General features: G+C 35.0%; 2 protein-coding genes across 2 annotated transcripts; one reads left to right on the top strand and one right to left on the bottom strand.

Annotated features, from left to right (window-relative positions):
- Positions 1-2224: 2224 nt before the first annotated feature.
- LOC107843769 (probable auxin efflux carrier component 1b) lies at positions 2225-6231 on the bottom strand. The gene is made up of 6 exons (XM_016688160.2): positions 4494-6231; positions 3567-3837; positions 3321-3406; positions 3080-3237; positions 2912-2988; positions 2225-2480 (listed from the first exon to the last, which is right to left on the bottom strand). The coding sequence occupies exons 1-6, from the start codon at positions 5593-5595 to the stop codon at positions 2414-2416; spliced, it is 1761 nt and encodes a 586-aa protein (XP_016543646.2). The 5' UTR covers positions 5596-6231; the 3' UTR covers positions 2225-2413.
- A 4156-nt stretch (positions 6232-10387) lies between these two features.
- On the top strand, positions 10388-16848 carry LOC107843768 (3-oxoacyl-[acyl-carrier-protein] reductase FabG). Its single transcript, XM_016688158.2, has 3 exons — positions 10388-10859; positions 15460-15689; positions 16400-16848. The coding sequence occupies exons 1-3, from the start codon at positions 10517-10519 to the stop codon at positions 16676-16678; spliced, it is 852 nt and encodes a 283-aa protein (XP_016543644.1). The 5' UTR covers positions 10388-10516; the 3' UTR covers positions 16679-16848.
- Positions 16849-20195: the final 3347 nt, after the last annotated feature.

Genomic DNA, 20195 nt, shown 5'->3' with positions numbered 1-20195 from the left:
GCAGATATACTCTGATATATTTTAGTTGGATCACATTTAATAATAGACTCAATTAATGAAAATTGAGTGAAGGTAAGTTTGATGGTGATATTGTATTCAATTGTGGTGCAAAAATTGTGGAGGTGAATAACAAAATTAATGGTGGTTGTGCGAAAAATTTGGTTACACTATTTTTAATTTTCTACAACAATCATGGAGATGTAATTTTTAAAATTACGTATGCGATTTTTTTCTTCTATATTTTTTAATTCAAAAATTTGATGGTAGTTTGGTGGATGATGATGATGATGTTGGAAGGTGAAGCATGGACTGAGAAGAAGAAGGTTTAAAGTTGATGTTGGACGCTTTGCAATGGTTGTTAATGGTGGCGGAAGGTTGAGCTGGTGGAAGAAGAAAGAGGAAGAAGAAGGTAAAAAAAGATAATACAAAAATCATAAAATAGAGCTCCTCATGCGCTTTTAGTGTAGTGCAACACACACAATGTGCTGAACGGTAAAAGGTGTTAAAGTGACACACTTTATAGCTACTTGAGATGTCAAAAGTGAACAACGTCCTCTTGAGGTGTCTAAGTGAAAGTTCGTGCCAAGTTTAAGGGATCACCGATGAATTTGGCCTAATTTTTAAGCACAACCTTGAAATTTTAAATATCAATAAATATGATCGAACTTTACAGGTACCCACAATTCTTAAATTTTGAGTCGTGTCATTATTAAAATGGTCCCTGATTCCAAAACAAGACCAAAATGAAGGCACGCCATTTTGAAATGTGTCAGACAGAGAGAAAAGAATTAGTGGACAACATAGAGAGAAAAAAAGAAGAGGGTAGCCGAGTAGTGTTGCAACAAACAGCACGCTCAGCCGGCAAAAACAGCACTGGCACAGTGGCACTGCGCTACGCGCGCGCCAGACAAATTAAGGCTGTCTTTGTGACGACACTTGTTGGCTGGCAATTGGCATGCAGGGACTTGACAACCGTAAGTTGAGCCAAATATTCTCAATCTTTCAATGAACCCCACTTCAACAACAATGAAACCCCCACTTCAACAACAACAAATTCAGTATATTCTCACCAAGTGGAGTAGGTTAAAATGTACATAGATCATACCGCTACTTTCAAAGAAATAGAGAGATTATTTCACCCCGACTCAAGATAAAAAATAATTAGCAAGATCAAAGCAATACATGAAAACAGGATTAGTGCCAATGAACCCCACTTATACTTTAAAATTTAGATTACTTGTAGTGTGCTGAACTAAACTTTTTGCTATATGCAGTATTCGGAATGTGGTTCTACCACAAGGATATATCATAGGATTTGAAAAAGGATTCAATTTCAAGGGTGTATTACATACAGTTTTATCTTACATTTTCGTCAGATACGGTTTTTAAAGCTTGAAAATGTGACTTCCTGACCACACGACAACTTTATCAGTAATTTGAGTTTCCTATCTAAAATTTCAGATAGAAAAGTTGAATAATTAATAGTTCGAGTGTATTCAACATACAGAAAACTAACACATTTAATAATTCATATATGAAATTTAAATCAAGATAATTTAAATATATTTTCGACACTTTAACTCTTACTTATTTATATTGTTAAAGCAAATAAATTGTAAAATTATATTTACTTCCCTTATTTTAATTAATCTGAAACATTTTAGATTGGTATAACAATTCTTATTTATGATTTTGTTACAGAGCGTATAAATGAAAAGAGACAACTAATATGAAACAGAAGAATCGCTTCCATTAGCAAACTCAATCGCATTCAATCGTTGGTTGCATTTATAGCTGCGGTTTAGTTACATTTAGCGGTGGGTATGGTTGCATTTATTTGCTTTTGGAAATTAAAATATAAACCAGAAAAGTTAAAAATTGGAAATATTTTCAGTGCACTGCAAACAACATGGGTGGTTGGTTGCGTTTAGCACAATTTGTATACAAGAAATGGAACATGATATACCCGGTATTCGGATAAATTTGAATTCGTACCGAAAGCTTCACTTTCTTATTATAAGGTCCCATTTTTCGCCGTAAGGAAGATTCCACCTAATCCTTTTTTTCAATCGACTGAGTTTAGTGCAGTGATTATAGGGGAATGTCCCTCGAACCCTTTCTTAGTCAACTTTATCGCATAGGACTTGTCTAATCGATTTACAGTTTTTACATGATTTACGAGCATTATATTGCACATGAGCAGACCATTTACTTCATGAAAAGCTACTTGAATTAGTAAATAACATTGCTCAACATAAAAGGTTCAAAATTAGAAGGGGTTACAAATAGACTACAAAATAATTCTAATCTACTAGCTCGTAGTGAGAGATGTTCTTGTTAGAAGCCATAAAAATACAGTGGCAAAAAAGTCATAATTTCTTTTGAGATTAACAGCTTGTCTGCAGCATTACTGTCAAAGCCCCAGCAAAATGTAGTAGACCAAAGTGATTGGAAGAGCTATTAACATCCCAAATATAACCCTGCAAAGTCACCACCACCAATATTTTAAGGGAATCGAAACCGAAAAAGTTCAAATTTAATACCAAAGCATACTTCAGGCAACGTCTATATATGTTCCTCGAGCTCTTCAAAATGTCGTTTGGTGTATGTCGGATCCTCGAAAGTAGTATTAGACTTGTCGTGCAACTTCGCACACTGTTGAATGTTGATGTATAAAACTTAAAGAAAGCTGATAGTGATATATGTTGTAGTGCTCCCTCGATTTCAATTTGTTTGTCTGGTTGACTTGGTATAGAATTTAAAAAGACTTGTGGTTTTAATGGTTGTAGTGATATATGGAATGTACCAAAACGGCATTTAATATTGTGGTCTTAAATACACCATGTTGTTGCGAGAAAAAGAAAAAGACAAACGAATAACGGAGATAGTAGTAAGTTTGTTGAGTTCTCACCCTGTGCTGAGTATTTGAGGATGAAGATTGTATTCTTTTGCAAAGACAAAAGGAACAATTCCTTGAGGTAGAGCTGCCTGAAAAATTAAATATACAAAATGATTATGTTACTCTCTGCGAGCTGTTGCATTGGAGTCTTTAAAACGGAGAACCTTCTAGGTCCTTTACCTGAACTATTGCAATATGCAAAAGAACACCTCGAAGTCCAATAGCGATAGAGGCAGCAGCCATGACTGCTGGACCGCTGATGAATCTCACGACCATAGAGAAGGCAGCAACTGTTTTTCCACAGGAGATCATCTTAGGCTGCAATGCCATGAACAAACCTGAAGTTTACGGGGGAGAAGATCAGTTCCAACAACCATCATATTAGGACTTGTGTGAATGTTAGCAAGAATAAATGCTGTACCAAGACTAAACATAGCCATTCCAAGACCAGCATCAGAGAGAATTGATATCGATTTAGCTATAATCGCAGGCATCTCAATGTTCCACCTGAAACCATAGATATTATTTAGTGATTGAATAAAATATGCGCGAATAGAATGCATATCATGACTTATATAGCCGACTACAACTAGTTTGGGATTCAAACATAGTACACTGTCACATGTATCAAAACGCGTTTAAGTGAAGGAAACTTTAGTGTGCAAACCTGAATGAGATCAAGGACCAAGCGAGGCCAAGGAGACTAGAATATGTATTTGGGTTCCTAATGAGTTTTCGCCACACCATAATCAGAATAAGTCTGGTCATAACACTAGCAGGAGGCATAGTAGTAGCCTTAGTTTCATTGGCAGGCTTGGGAAACAACTCGGCTGTAGAGCTTGATCCAAGCTTCTTTAGCACTGGCTCTTCTCGATGACATCCATTGGAGTTCTTTATATTACCGACGGCAAACTCTTCTCGGCCAAAATCATCATAATCTAATGTTGAATAATATGATTAAGAAATCAATCATTAATCATACAAGAAAATCCTTACACACCAAAGGAAACGATAAGCATAAAATTTGCACTCAACGGATTTCATAGGCATAGTGGAGGATAAAACCTTTTATAAACATGTCTTGTCCTCAACACAACAAACTATACATATATAGTTCAAAATGTTAAAAATGCACACATGTTATCTCAAAAAAAAATCGTAAATTGCTCTGATTTTTGCACTCGCTAACTCAAAATTCTGGATTGTATACCAATGCAAACTATACTTTTGAGTAATGTAAACACAAAAGACGACCATAATTCAGGAATTTTCCTAAGAAACGCCAAAGCTACACCAAAAACACGAATCTACGGTAGAAGGTTAATCATGCAGCAGGCTCAACAAACAAAAACATTCACCCACAGATCTCTATAAAACAAATCTAGTGAATCACAAGACAAGATAACCAAAACCAACAAAACTACAAAATAGTAAAAAACATAAAAAGCACATGTTATCTCAGAAAAATAGTGTACTCAACAACAAAAGACAGGATAACCAAAACCAAAAAAAAATTACAAAATAGAAAAAGACATATGAGCTTTTAGACATGTTGATAATATGGTATAATATCAAAGGTAAGTGTGTGCACAACCTTTAGGGTGAGGTCCAATGCCAAGCTCATTACCATAATCACCACCTCCTCTGAACACATGAATCCCTCCTTCAGATACTGGTGAAGCACTTGAACTCCAAACAAACATGTGAAGATCTTTTCCACCTTCACTTCCATTACCCTTCTTCTTTGTCCCCGCCGGTCCGGTTGCCGGAGAAAATATCCCAGCATTAGTAGGTGCAGGGTACCCTGCATTTGCCCTCCCAAATCCACTCTCCTCATCAAATCCCAAGTTACCAACTGATGTCCTAGGACTCATATTTGCATTGTTCTTTCCATTCACCATTGAGTATAAATCAGTATGGTTAAAGTTAGAATCTCTAGGGGTCATATTTCTTGAAGATTGCAAAGAGTAAATCTCAGCATTAGACAAATTTGATGGTCTTGGTGTCATAGAAACACCACTATTAAGTCCATGTGACATTCTTGAAAAAATTTCAGACCTTGAACTAGTTGATTTCCTAACAACTACATGAAGTTTCCCATCATCACCAACCTCAGCTTGAGTCTCCAAAGGTTCTTTACCATCTAATGAAACAACATCAGAATCAATTTTAATTTCAACAATGGACCCTCCAGTATCAGGAAACTGTTCAGAAATGAGCATTCTAGCACCTCTATACTCAAACAAGAAAAGCATCAAAGTATACCAAATGATACATTGAAGAACAACAATTTGTACCATTAAACTCCCTGAGGCATCACCATACATTCCTTTTAACAAAGGGATTCCCATAACTAAAGTGTTAGGCAAAGTTGAAAGTGAAAACAAAGTAATGGACCAATCAAGAGAACCCCTTGAGCTAATTCTTGACCAAATGGCTAAAACAACAAGAACTATCACTTTTTGTAAAGTGTCAGCTGCTATGAACCTGTAGTTCATAGTATAAGGATTGTTAGAAGCAATGAAGTGAAATGACAACAATGGAACTGCAAAAAGTGCCACAAATCTATTGATTCCTGAACATTGATCAGGACTAAAAATTTTCCACCATCTCACTGAGCCATATGCCAATATCATAGCTACATAAAGTGGAACTACAGCAGTTAGAACATGATAAAGGTCTGAAAGTGTTATCATTTTTTTTTAATCTTTTCCTACACAACTCAAAACAAACTACAAAAAAACACCAAAAATCAAATGGGGTTCACCAAAAAAATCAAAGAAACACAAAAAAGATTCAAACTTTCCCTCATGAAACTCTTTTTTTTCCTACACAACTCAAACAAACAACCAAAAAAACACCAAAATTCAAATGGGGTTCACCAAAAAAAAGGAAAAAAAAACACAAAAAAGACTCAAACTTTCCCTCATCAAACTCTTTTTTTTCCTACACTCAAATGAAACAACAAACAAAAAAACACCAAAAATCAAATGGGGTTTTCAAGAAAATGCAAAAAAACAAAACAAAATTTCAAGAAACTCGTTCTTTTCAAGATTAACTTAAAAACAAAATGACCCCTTTTCTTCTTCACCTCTTATAAGTAAGAGATGGCAGAAGAAAAATAAACATATGAGCTGAAAATGGATCATATTTTTTGAGCTAAAGAATGAAATAGTTGTGTATATAAGAGGAAAATGTTCAAAGAAAAAGGGACGAGGTTTTTGTGGGAATTTATGTGATAGTGATGTGTTATGTTTATGGGGATTAAATGGCAGACAAAGATATAAAAGCTGAGGGCTTTGGGGAAGCTTTTCCCATATAGTCTTTTCATGATAGTAGAGATGTTCTTACACTCTCTTTTTTTCACCATTAGGTATAATAGATGTTTATCATTTGAATAATTCGCTCATATTAAGTTCTTATACATTTTTTTTTTCACCCCTCCAAGAACTTTCACCCTTTTTAGTCATTTGATGACTCGAATTTATAATCTTAAGGTTGAAAGTGACGAGGGTTTATCACTGAACATTTCCCTCTTATAAGGTTCTTTACAAATTATTTTTTACATCTCAGTAGGAGTTTGCATCATTTTTCTCTTTCATAATTCGAACTCTCAATTTTAAGAGTGAAAGTGAATGGTTACATAGTCACATGCACACTTAACATTTATTATCTTTTTCACTAAAGCTAGCATTAAGATTCAATTAAATTTGAATTATCAAAAAAAAAAAAACATATTGTAGTAAGTAAAGCATTTAACAACAAAGACAGATTTCATATTGAACAAGGCTTGAACTCAAAATTGTTTGAATAAAAATTGAAGGAATATTTATCACGTCGCATAAATATAAATTATTTAGAGCTTGTTTGAATTAAATTTTTTAAAGTTGGTTTGAGATTAAATAGCTTTCAGTTTTTTTTGTTAATTAAGAAATGTATTAAGTATCTATAATATTTAACCATGAAAAGCAATTATTATTATTATTATATTAACTTGAAGTCGCTATAGAAATTTATAAATTTCAAATTTTGAAGTCACCTCTCTCTTTTGCGTTGAACCAATGATAGGCTGAATTGTCAATCTTGCTTCTTTTGAATGAAAGATTTATAATATATTATCTACCTCACAAAAATTGGAATGTTGTTATTGTTTATATATATATATATATATATATATATATCAGCATCAATTTTGATCCTCCATGAGAAGGAAAAGACCAAACAGCATCTCAGAGAAAAGGAAAGAAGAAAAACATAAAAGAAAAAAAAGAGAGCTACTTATCAGAAAATTTTGTTAGAAAAATTTTAGTACTACTCTCTTTTTAAAGATTCGAACAAATTAAACATACTTTTTTGAAAAAATTATTTAAAAAATATTCTAGATAGACAGCCTTTATGACTCATTCCTTGCAAATATGGCCAGTGTCTACTACCTTTCTTACTGTGAAAAGTGAGGCTTTTTTTACGAGTCGATCGAGCGGAATATGTGCTGGTTAAAAACCAATTAAATAAAAAAGAATAAATTATTCGATTCAACCCATCTAGAATGCCTCATTTCTTAGTCGACGTTTACAGTAAATTGTTGGGTTTAATTGGTGTGAATTAAAATTGGAGGGAGACAACCCTTCGAGGAAAAGACACACTATTTCGGAATAGGGTTGACTATTCGGTCGGTCGTAACTGTTCAAAAAAGAAATCTTGTATAGACAAACGTGACTATTCCGAAATGATACATTTTTCCGATGAATCATTGCCTCTTTTCCGAAGAAGCACTTCATGGCAATACAAACCTGCATTTTTTCCACAGGTTTAGTACGAAAATTTCTGTATAGGAAAAACATTTCTTTTGCTTCTAAAAACTCTGTGTGATCATATCCCGTTGAGTGAGTTCGAAGAAAACTAGAAAGCTTGAGGTACCGCTACAGTTTGGGTGTGAAGCCATTTTATCTTGTGAGGAAAAATCCGCAACCTCGGGTAATTGAGGGGAGTTATTTCCGTAAGGACATTTCACGAATTCGAAGGATTTGGCTTATTCTGTTTCATCTTATTTCTTAAAAAGGCAAAAATAACACACTTCTTTGATAGTTCATATTGAACTTGTATTGAAGGTGTTGAAAACTTCATAAGTGTTCTTGAAAAAGTCTTGAACTTGTGTTGCAATTTAGTGTATAAATATATAGATTGTGTACCCGAAACAACATAAATTTATTATGGTTAAAGTAAATTATATGCAAATACATGTTATATATATATTGACTTAATTTAAGTATCAAATGTGTGAATAAACTTTTAGCTACGATAAACTCATTAAATTTTAATATGTGACAGTAATATGTTAAGGAATCTAAACTCTTTGACAACATGAAAAAATAAAAGTTCTACCTTCCTTGCATAAGCAACCATTATACCTAAGTCTAACATAATTAAGGAGGATAATTTTTAAGATTATATTTGTATAACAACAACATACTCAATATAATTTCACAAAAATAATTATTTATATAAATCAATTCTTTTGGTCTGCTCATCATCGAATATCCTGTATGCAACCATTATACCTAAGTCTAACATAATTAAGGAGGATAATTTTTAAGATTATATTTGTATAACAACAACATACTCAATATAATTTCACAAAAATAATTATTTATATAAATCAATTCTTTTGGTCTGCTCATCATCGAATATCCTGAACAGAGGTAGAAGTAAAATAAAGGTACAAATAAACAAAATGGAATAGATAACATATTTTATAATAACGAATTTTCAATTTGTAAAACTTTAACAAATTTGAACCACAAAAAAAAATCACACCAAACACTTAATTTTTATTTTCGAAAATAATGCATCGGAAGACCGAAGAAGGGAGGAAGAATTCAAAAATACATATTTGTTTGGAGGATTAGGTGTGTCTTTTTTGAAAAGGCATATATGCGCATTTTTAAAAAATAATAATTTTTATTCAAAATTCAACACGCGAGTAATAAAACTTTAATTTTTCTTTCACATAAAATTACCCAACAATCATAATGTCATTATTGGTTGAAGGAGTTTTCAAGAAATAAAGAGGACAATGATGGATGTTCGATGCATACTTTTTCTTCATAACTAAAATTCGACTAGTTAGTTCGATTTAGTTTTTATCAATTTAATTTTATTTGATTCAATTTTTTCTAAAACGTTTTTTTTCCGGTGCATAGTAGCTTTAAATAAACTAAATGATTTTAATACATAGCCATGATGTATAATATGCTTTGCGGAGTGTTACGTTTGAAATGACCATTTAGACCAATTTCTCTTGGTATGTTTTCAAGAGAGGGAGAGAGAGAGTTTTTTACAATCAAATGATACATCATTTGGTCATTAGAACTTTTTTTTTTTATTTTTTATTAAAAACTATTTCACTTTAATAAAAATAATAGTGTTTGATCATAAAAATTATTTTTGAAAATTTATTTTTTTCACTCTTATTTCTTTCACAAAAATTTTAAAACAACTCCATTTTATATTTATGCCCAAACACAATACCAACTTCAACTCCAACTCCCACCCAACCTCATGAAAAAAGAAATAACAACGATTTATCGAAGTTGGAGCTCCTCACTAAATCTACGACTTGAACGAAAAAAATGTATTTTTTTAATGAAGTTAACGAAAGAAGACTTGAAAGAAACTTAAGAAGAATATTACAGTTTAAAATTAAGAAATTATTTGATTATATCCTTAATTCTAGGTATTATTTGAGGAGCATTAAGCATTAAAATGGAGAAATGAATTATGTATCTAATAGTGATCGTTAGAGAAAGAAAACGTGAGAATAAATTTTTATAATTAATATTAAATATTGAAGGTTTAAGCAATATTAATAACTTAAAATATAATTTTAAATAATTTTTTTAATTAGTTTCATGATACGTGACCCAACTGTGAAAGGCAAATGGTACGTAAAAATAAGAATTGAGAAAGTTGTTTTGGGTAAATTAGGCTAGGTATGTGATCAGGGGTGGGTTTTCAGTATTAGGTTTGATATTTGTAAAGTTTGAATTAGATAATTTGATAATAGGTATTTAAACGTAGTTATCATATACTATACTTATAAATATATGTTTGATAATTCGGTAATTGGTAAATTAAACTTTGATTTGATACGATATTTGGTAATATCATATTAAAATTGGAGATATGCAAATGTATATTTAAACTTCAAAGAGTATATTTAATAGAAACTTTATTTAATATTTTTTTGTTGCTTTTTATGAATATATCATGAAGGACCAAGAGATTTTTTTTGGATGAGTAATATTTTTCTATTGGATTGATTATACATATCGTATATATTCGGGATTAAATTTGATACAAAATATTAATACTGTTAATATCTTGTATCAAACTCAATTTCAAATATCAAAATATTAAAATTTTATTCCTAAATAACATACCAAATATCAAATATCAATCATCAAATTTTTTTTTATTAGATTCGGTAATTCGTATTATGCTGAGTATGTGACACCACGAGGAAGGAACACGTGGTTGTAACCCCCTTCAGAACAATAACGTTTTGATGAAATCATGTAACGTATGTTTCCATAGCAAAAAATAAAATAAAATAAAATAATGGAGAACCAAACTGAAATAGAGCGGCAGCTGGAGCCATGGCGGCAACTCACCGGAAAAGTAGTAATGGTAACCGGAGCATCATCGGGAATCGGCCGTGATTTCTGCCTCGATCTATCCTATACTGGTTGTAGAATCATCGCTGCTGCTCGTCGTATCGATCGATTGAAATCTCTATGTGATGAGATCAACGGAATTGATTCGAGTTCTTCGAAGGAATTACGAGCAGTTGCGATTGAGCTAGATGTTAGTGCCAATGGAGGTGTCATTGAGGCTGCTGTTAAGAAAGCTTGGGATGTGTTTGGAAGGATTGATGTTTTGGTAAATAACGCCGGTATTCGAGGTGAGATTGATTGGTATTGGTAGATTTTTCGAACTTTTTGGTATTAAAATATGTAAAAACAACATGAATCTCGACAGTTTAAAGTTTTATTACTGAAAATCTAGACATTTTGCATAATTAATGAAAATGCTGATTTTGGATACATAATTAGCTCCTGAGACATCCGATGAAGATACATAATTAGTTGGTATTTTTATGATTACGTTATAAGGGTGGAAATTTGTTTAAGTATGATAAGTTAAGGTGTATGTTTATGTTATTTTTCCTATAAATATTGTGTCCTTTTGGATTTTGATTTCATGATATTAGAAGAAATTCATGGAATTTACGATAGATATTGAAGTTCTTGTGATTTTGATAATTATCGAATTTGCTTTAGTGTAGTTCTGAATCTTTGATGCATAGTGTTGAGAAACAATGAATTTCACAATGGTGTGGCGTAATGGTCAATGACTTGGATGAGAATTAGTCGAGTTGCGAGCAAGATGGTCCGAGACTGTCACATGTTGATCGTCAAATAACATTAGGAAGATTATTTATTCCGTAAAAGTTCAATTCTTTGTACATATTTTAGTTAGTCATATGGACAAAAAGGTTTTATTTGAAGGAATAGTTTGTTGAAGAAGAGGAGGTGTGTCGATGATGTGTTAGTGATGAGGAGGTGCATTTTGCTAGAACATTAATAAAGGTGTTATTTCGGTGAAATCCGGTGACTTCTAACCTTTGTTATTTCGTTATTTCATATTGCATTTTAGTTCATTCTTTCATATTCCATTCTTAGTACTATGCTCGTAGTAGCCCGTGTACCTTGACTTGCGTGGGATTTGTGAACATTGTCTGTTGTCTGTTGTTGCTGTTGCTGTGGTCGCTTCTTAGTTTTGCTTCGGGAGTATTCCTTTGAACGTGTGTGTGCCTTGTATCTCCTTGCTGCTGCTTTGATATTGCCACCGAGTATATCCTTATATTTTCCTATTTTTTCGTGTAGTTGTGGCTGTGGGTGGTAATGGGTGGTTAGGGTCATGTCCGAGTGGGTTGGGGCGTGGAGCTGTGGTGGGGGCGGGAGATGGGGAGAGAGCGGGAGTGGGTGGGAGGCCAAGGTTTGGCTGTGGTGGGGGCGGGAGATGGGGAGAGCACCTGATCACTTTTCGGAGCGCGATAGCCAGGACCCAGATTGACTTTTTGTTGCTTAGGAAAGGGGATAGGGCGTTGTGTAAAGACTGTAAAGTCATCCCGAGTGAGAATCTTTCGACCCAACATAGGCTCTTGGTTATGGATTTGGGTATAAAGAAGAATAGAAAGAGGAGGAGTAAGGAGTGTAGACCGAGAATTAAGTGGGGCGGCTTGACGCCAGTGAATGCGTGGGAGATAGGGGAGAGGTTGACGGGAATGGGGGTGTGGGAGTGTAGGGGGGACGTGGATAATATGTGGGACAGGGCGGCAACGTGCATCAGGGAGAATGCAAGGGAGGTGTTGGGTGTTTCTAGGGGCCGGGCCGGACATCATCGGGGGGATTGGTGGTGGAATGAAGAGGTGGGGAAGAAAGTGGAGACCAAGAAAGAGGCGTATGCTAAGTTGGTGGAAAGTAAGGACGAAGAAGAGAAGCGGGTAAACAGGAAAGAGTATAAGCTAGCGAGGAAGGAGGCGAAGTCAGCGGTCACGGCAGCTAAGACGGCCGCTTTTGAGAGCTTGTATGCAGGGTTACAGGGGAAAGGAGGGGAGAAAAAGTTGTTCCGACTCGCTAAGGCTAGGGAGAGGAAGGGTCGTGACCTCGACCAGGTGAGGTGCATTAAGGGGGAGGACGGTAGAGTGTTGGTGGAGGACGGTCACATAAAGAAGAGATGGCAGTCGTACTTTCATAGGCTCTTGAATGACGAGGGGGACAGAGCTATTGTGTTAGGGGAACTGGAGCACTCAGGGGAGTGTCGGGATTTTAGCTATTGTAGACGTTTTAAGGTAGACGAGGTTAGACAGGCAGTCCGCAGGATGCGAAGGGGTAGGGCGACGGGGCCGGATGAGATACCGGTGGAGTTTTGGAAGTTCGTTGGAGAGGCTGGTGTAAGGTGGTTGACTGCATTGTTCAATGAAATTTTCAGGACGGCAAAGATGCCCGAGGCGTGGAGGTGGAGTACCATGATCCCCCTCTATAAGAATAAGGGGGACATTCAGTGTTGCAATAACTATAGGGGGATTAAGTTACTGAGTCACTCTATGAAGATCTGGGAGAGAGTGGTCGAGGTGAGGCTGAGACGGATAGTGTCTATTTCGGAAAACCAGTTCGGATTTATGCCCAGCCGCTCGACGACGGAGGCAATCCACCTGGTACGGAGGTTGGTGGAGCAGTATAGGGAGAGGAAGAAGGATCTGCACATGGTGTTCATCGACCTGGAAAAAGCGTACGACAAAGTCCCCAGGGAAGTGCTTTGGAGATGCTTGGAGGTGAGTGGAGTACCGCAGGCATATATCAGAGTAATTAAGGATATGTATGAGGGAGCGAAAACCCAGGTGAGGACGGCGGGAGGAGACTCAGAGCATTTCACTGTCCTGACAGGATTGCATCAGGGATCTACTCTTAGTCCCTTTTTGTTTGCGTTAGTAATGGATGTGTTGACGCGGCGTATCCAAGGGGAGGTGCCGTGGTGTATGCTTTTTGCAGACGATGTAGTCCTGATAGATGAGACTCGAGGGGGTGTGAATGACAAATTAGAGTTGTGGAGGCAAACTCTGGAGTCTAAAGGGTTCAGGGTGAGCAGAACCAAGACAGAGTATGTGGAATGTAAGTTTAATGACGTGAGGCGGGAGAATGAGGTAGTAGTGAGGCTAGAAGCACAGGAGGTAGGGAAGAGGGATAAGTTCAAGTATCTCGGGTCCGTGATCCAGAGTAACGGTGAGATTGACGAGGATGTCTCGCACCGTATTGGGGCGAGATGGATGAAGTGGAAACTCGCATCGGGGGTGCTATGTGATAAGAAGGTGCCGCCCAAGCTTAAAGGCAAATTCTATAGGGTGGTAGTCCGTCCGGCCTTGCTGTATGGAGCGGAGTGTTGGCCAGTTAAGAACTCCCACATCCAAAGAATGAAGGTGGCAGAAATGCGGATGTTGCGCTGGATGTGTGGACTGACCCGAGGGGATAGAGTTCGGAATGAGAATATCCGGGAGAAGGTTGGTGTGACTTCAGTGGAGTGTAAGATGCGGGAAGCACGATTGAGATGGTTCGGACACGTGAAGAGGAGGGGCATGGATGCCCCGGTCCGTAGGTGTGAGAGGCTAGCGTTGGATGGTTTTAGACGGGGTAGGGGTAGACCGAAGAAGTACTGGGGTGAGGTGATTAGGCGGGACATGGAACAGTTACAGCTCACCGAGGACATGACCCTAGATAGGAAGGTCTGGAAGATGCGAATTACGGCAGAGGAGTAGGGCCAGTTCGGGTCGCTAGTGTAGGGAATTAATTGGTGGGGGTGTATTCCTGTTATGATTCCGTATTCAGTGTTTCGTGTTCCGTGTTCCATGTTTATTACGAATCTGTGTGCTTTCCTCTGCTTTATATTCCTGCATTCCTGCTTTACTCTGTTTTATATTCCTTATGGGTGCCGTATCTATGTTATGTCATCTGCTTCTCTGCTGTACTATGTGTTTGTGTGATACCTCGTGACTTGAGCCGGGGGTCTTTCGGAAACAGCCTTTCTACTTCATCAGAGGTAGAGGTATGGACTGCGTACATCTTACCCCCCCAGACCCTACTAAGTGGGAATACACTGGATTTGTTGTTGTTGTTGTTGTTGTATTAATAAAGGCGCGTATTGGAGGTGGGAGAGGTTGGTGATGATGGGTTTAAAGAGACGTATAACTAGGCCGAGAAGATATTTGGGAGAGGTGATTTGACATGACATGATGCATTTGAGCTTAACGAGAACACAAACTTAGATAGGAGTGCATGGAGATTGCGGATTACGCTAAAACCTAAAAGGTTAGTAGGTAGTTGAACATTGTTTCGATTTCCTACAAGATAGACTTGGTGGTAGTTTGATGCAAGGTATTCTGTTCTCCTTTGTATTAACACTATATAAAGGAAAAACTATTCCAAGTAGCAAGCAATTTCAAATCTTTACTTTTATGGAATGATGAATTGTGGAACTTCACTAGAAATTTTTGAACTTGGAAAATAATATCAAACTCTTTCCTAGCAGAAATAGGCAAACATTGCCAAATTCTAACCAAAACACATGCCTAACTCTGCACAATTTGGCATGAATTCAGCCCTTATTTTTGGTAGAATTCAGCACCTTTGTGGGCTTGATTTTCATCTCTTTGGGGCTCCATTCGGTTCCGAATATTCCACTTCTTGGCTTGGACTTGAACCATAAAATATGTGCAACACTTGCACATATGGCTCATTTTTCTCCACTATTCTTGGACTCGTTCTTGGGCTCTTCTTTCATGATAAGCATCTTCTTGATTTCCAATTGTAGTCCAACAACTCCTTAGCTTGTGACCTTGACGATGATCTTCTTAGGACTTCTATAGCATCATCATAGCTATCACCTTTCTTAACTTTTAGTAATTAGCTTTGTGTGACGACTAATCTGCCGGTTGTTTCTTATAGGCAATGTGCACTCTCCACTGAATTTGTCCGAGGAGGAATGGAATAAGATCTACAACACAAATCTAAGAGGGGCGTGGTTGGTGACCAAATATGTTTGTACACGTATGCGTGCTGCTAATCAAGGAGGATCTGTCATTAATATCTCTTCTACCGCTGGTCTTAATCGTGGGAAATTACCAGGCAGTCTTGCTTATGCTTCTTCCAAGGATGCTCTTAACAGCATGACAAAGGTAGTGTCTTTGTTTTTCTACACTATGTGCTATGTGATCCTCTGGGATTTAATAATTTGAGCTAACTTCATTGAAATTGCATGAAATTATATGAAGACAAACACACATGACTTTTCTAAGTTAATCATTCTCTTTTATCAGCTTGAAGCACACAAATACCATACTTGATATGTCATTTTCTGACTTCAATAGCTCCTTCAACAACGATGGGAAATAAGAAAGATAAATTCATATATAACCTTACCGAATGCTTTTAAATGCACAAGAAACATATGAATGGGCCGACATGTTGAGAGAATATATAGTGCAGTAGTTCTAAGGAAGAGTGCTCTAGGAAAATTGCCACACAACTCTCTAGTGCGGAGGTATTAAGCTCATCATGAGAAATCTAAGCAGATAGCATTCTAATTCTCTCACAGGATAGTTTTCAGTACCATTTTAAACTTTATATATGTGATGGCAGTGATGCCTCACACACTTCAGTATTTTCGTTGTGATTCTTGCAAAGGAGGCTTTGTAGCTTATGCTTCATAGATCTTACTCATGGCGTTGTCGCTAATACTTAATGTTTGTTAGCGGTAGACAATATAAGCAAGATGGTTCTGTTGCAGGTTAAGTGTATAGTAATGCCGACAAATAATACTTTGTATGTTTTTCTTATCATTCTGATTTACGACTTCATTACTCTTTGTATTCTTCAAATGTGACAGGTGATGGCCATCGAATTTGGACCATACAACATCAGAGTGAACTCAATATCCCCAGGAGTTTTCAAATCTGAGATAACAGAGCAACTCATACAAAAGGACTGGTTTAAAAATGTTGCATCGAAAACCATTCCCTTGAAAACGCATGGAACATCAAATCCCGCTTTGACTTCATTAGTACGTTATTTAATCCACGATTCCTCGGAATATGTTTCAGGCAACATTTTCATAGTAGATGCTGGAGCTACTTTACCGGGGGTCCCGATTTTCTCATCCCTCTAGGAAATCGAATTTGTTCTCTTTGCGTATATTTATACATGATCCGTAGCCTGTAGGTATAGACATGTTAGGGAAAAAACACAGTGCTTCCAAGTTCCAACAATTTATCTGTTTAATTTGTGAAGGAAACAACAGCTTGAATTTGGTTTCAGTTTGAACTATAGTTCTTGCCATGAGATTTTTTTTTTGGCTTGGTTTGACATGTTTAAGGGAAAGAATGCCCTTTTTGGTCGTTGAATTGTTCTTCCGCTGCAGAGTCGAGAATTTGGTGAAGGGCGTGCAAATTTTCTTCTGAGTTGTGCAAAATTAAATATACACTCATGATAATTAACATTTAACCTATCTACACGACATATTTTTTCGGCGAATGGTGTGCATTAAACCATCCTCCTCATGAAGTGCCTCTGCCGACACCGCGTGTTATTATGTGGCATGACATCCAATTCGCAGAGAATGAGGTTTTTATTAGTTCAATAGTTGGGTGGTGCTATAGTCCTAGATGAAATAAAAGTAATTTTAGTCTGCAAATTTTAAAGATATGTAGTTGTTAAACCATATTTCTAAGTTCTAACAAACATTAGTGGAAGTGTGGAACAGCCAAATGTTAGGCTTAACAAAATTGTTTTTACTACAAAAATGGCAAAGCACAATTGAGCATTCAACATAATGTTTTGATGAAATTAGGTAACAAATTCACCAAATAGTCCTAATAGAAAGCCATGTATAATGGCAAAGCACAATCGAGCATTCAATATAATGTTTTGATGATACATTTTAGTGTTTCCCATTAAAAATGATGACAATATCACTGTTGGTTGAAAGAGTTGACGTAAAATAAAATAAGATATATTTATAAATAAATAAATAATTGCTTACTCTGATCATAATTGGCAGATTTCTTTTTTTTTTTTCCTTGCTAAAAAATATGAATATTTTTTCCTTCAGAAAGCTTCTTATTGGTAATCAATTAAACATAGTGGTTGATTGGCTGGAAATCCTCCGGCTTAATCAAATATCTTGAGTTCGAGTCATATAATGAAAAAAAAATAAAAATCTATTGGATGTATCGCCTCCGACCTAGAAATGGATCTTGCAATACTCAAATTCAAATTTTAATTGAGTCCTAATAATACAAATACCGAACATCAAACGAAAAATCAAAAGATAAATTAAACATACAAATATGAGTAAAATTTGATTGGTTGGAAATCCTCCGGCCTAATCAAATATCTTGAGTTCGAGTCATAAAATGAAAAATCTATTGGATGTATCATCCTGACCCAAAAATAGATCTTGCAATGTACAAATTCAAATTTAATTGAATCTCAATAATACAAATATCGAATATCAACTGAAAAATCAAAATATAAATTAAAAGTACTCTAAAATCTTGATGGACAATGCTTTATTTAAGAGTGAATATTGTTGGTAATAGTATTAAGTTTTCTAAAAAAGATCCATATCAACAAAATTAAAATTCTCTTGATGTGCTAGTCATTAATTCATTATCGGAAAAGGCTCAAAAATATCCTTGAACTATCAAAAATAGCTTAAACGTGCCCTTCGTTAGATTTTTGGCTCAAAAATACCCCTCCGTTAAATATTTGGCTCAAAAATACCCCTCCCTCTAACGGAATTCGGAAAAGGATCAAAAATACCCCTGAACTATCTGAAATGGCTCAAAAATGCCCCTCTGTTAAATATTTGGCTCAAAAATACCCCTCCCCTTAACAAAATTTCACCAAGCATGCCACCTAGATAAAAAATAACTACGCCACTATGCCACATTACCATCCACATGTAAAATGTTAGTATTTTTTAATTATATGACATTTCTTTTTTTTTTTATTTTTATTTTTATATAAAAATGTCAGTGAAACGGATAAAACTTACACGGCTTTTTAATTTTTAATCAAAGTGGACAAACGGTAGTTACATAATATTTTTTTTGAAAAAATTTATTAAATGTAACATCGCTATTATCAAATTCCTTTGATAATCTAAAAAATAACCTTTTTCCTGTTAATAGGTTTAAAAGTGTGAAACCCAACAAAAGAGTCTTATTAAACTGATAAACCCATTAATTATTAGGCCAGTATAAAAGTTAAAATTAAGATTCCCTCGTAAAAGTAACAAATTTCAAACTAAACTTCAAATTAGTTACTCAAAATGTTTATGTTGAAATGATTTAATAAGTATTTTCTCTAATCTAAAATTAATGAATCTTTGAATGTGGCACACAACTTTAAAAAGTTAATGAATGACATAATTAAAAAATAATTTATCAATATTAAGTATCATTTTACTTCTTTTCAAACTTGTTCTAAAAATAATAAGATTATTCATCAAAATTGAATTTAGAAAAATGAATTCATTTCGAATGATTAAACAAGTGTTAAAAGTAATTCATTTATTTTAAAAAAGAATTTGCATGTAGTAAATTCATCTCAATTATTAGTACATTAACATTTGCTAGCTTAAAAGTTAAAATTCTAGCTCCTCCTTCGAGTCAACATCAGATCAAGATCAAGTTGTCCTTCATCTTAAACGACAATAACATAGAACTTTTAAAACACTAATGAAAAGGTGAAATTTAGAACTTTTAAAACACTAATGAAGTAACTAGCAAAAGATTGGTTTTTTTGTTTTTCTGTTTTACTGCTTTGCAAAAAACATAAAAATAAAAATAAAGAAGAATGGAATGTCATATAATTAAAAAATACTAACATTTTACATATAGATGGTAATGTGACATAGTTACGTGTTTTTTTTTTATCTAGGTGACATGCTTGGCGGAATTTCGTTAAAGGGATGGGTATTTTTGAGCCAAATATTTAACAGAGGGATATTTTTTAGCCATTTCAGATAGTTCATGAGTATTTTTTATCCTTTTTCGAATTCCGTTAGAGGGAGAGGTATTTTTGAGTCAAATATTTAACGGAGGGTATTTTTTAGCCAAAAATCTAACGAGAGGCATTTTAAAACTATTTCAGATAGTTCAGGAGTATTTTTGAGCCTTTTCCGATTCATTATTACCAAAATGGAAGTTCATCTATAAACATGGATTGATTTTGTGTCCATCTCTTCAGGAGTAAATTTCGTGTGATCATTATTCTTTCTCCATATTTAATTTATACAGTACTCCTACTACTCTTTGTTATATGAAGAAATTGCTCATATAGTCAGATTTATTACTAAATATAAGTAAATTAATCGAATTGAAGGTCAAGAATATGACACCAAATCAATCCGTTGGTAAATGAACGTAAAACAGATTAGATTTAAGGCACTTGTTTTTTATCTCATAATACAAATTCAACTGTACCATTTTCATGATAAAAATGAATATCATTAAATTTTAATATGTGTTATATTATATTTCTCTTTTATTTATCACCATTTAATATTTACTTTATTAACTTTTATATGATTATTTCGATCATATTAAAGTTTGGGGTAGAGGTAGGGGGCACATAAATATTAGTACAATGTATGAAAAAGATCTTAATTTTTCACTATC

This window comes from Capsicum annuum, chromosome 10 (genome assembly GCF_002878395.1).
Source record: "Capsicum annuum cultivar UCD-10X-F1 chromosome 10, UCD10Xv1.1, whole genome shotgun sequence".
In the NCBI taxonomy this organism is placed as follows: Eukaryota; Viridiplantae; Streptophyta; class Magnoliopsida; order Solanales; family Solanaceae; genus Capsicum; species Capsicum annuum.
Note: the sequence above shows the minus strand (reverse complement) of the source record. Positions and strands in the feature narration are given on the sequence as shown.

Excerpts from the sequence above, each read along its gene's own strand:
- LOC107843769 (XM_016688160.2), bottom strand. The coding sequence starts at position 5,595 with ATGATAACACTTTCAGACCTTTATCATGTTCTAACTGCTGTAGTTCCA. Across the intron at positions 2,989-3,079 it reads TGCATATTGCAATAGTTCAG|GCAGCTCTACCTCAAGGAAT; the intron begins GTAAAGGACCTA and ends TTAATTTTTCAG. Across the intron at positions 2,481-2,911 it reads CCTCAAATACTCAGCACAGG|GGTTATATTTGGGATGTTAA; the intron begins GTGAGAACTCAA and ends GTGACTTTGCAG.
- LOC107843768 (XM_016688158.2), top strand. The coding sequence starts at position 10,517 with ATGGAGAACCAAACTGAAATAGAGCGGCAGCTGGAGCCATGGCGGCAA. Across the intron at positions 10,860-15,459 it reads AAATAACGCCGGTATTCGAG|GCAATGTGCACTCTCCACTG; the intron begins GTGAGATTGATT and ends TGTTTCTTATAG. Across the intron at positions 15,690-16,399 it reads CTCTTAACAGCATGACAAAG|GTGATGGCCATCGAATTTGG; the intron begins GTAGTGTCTTTG and ends CAAATGTGACAG.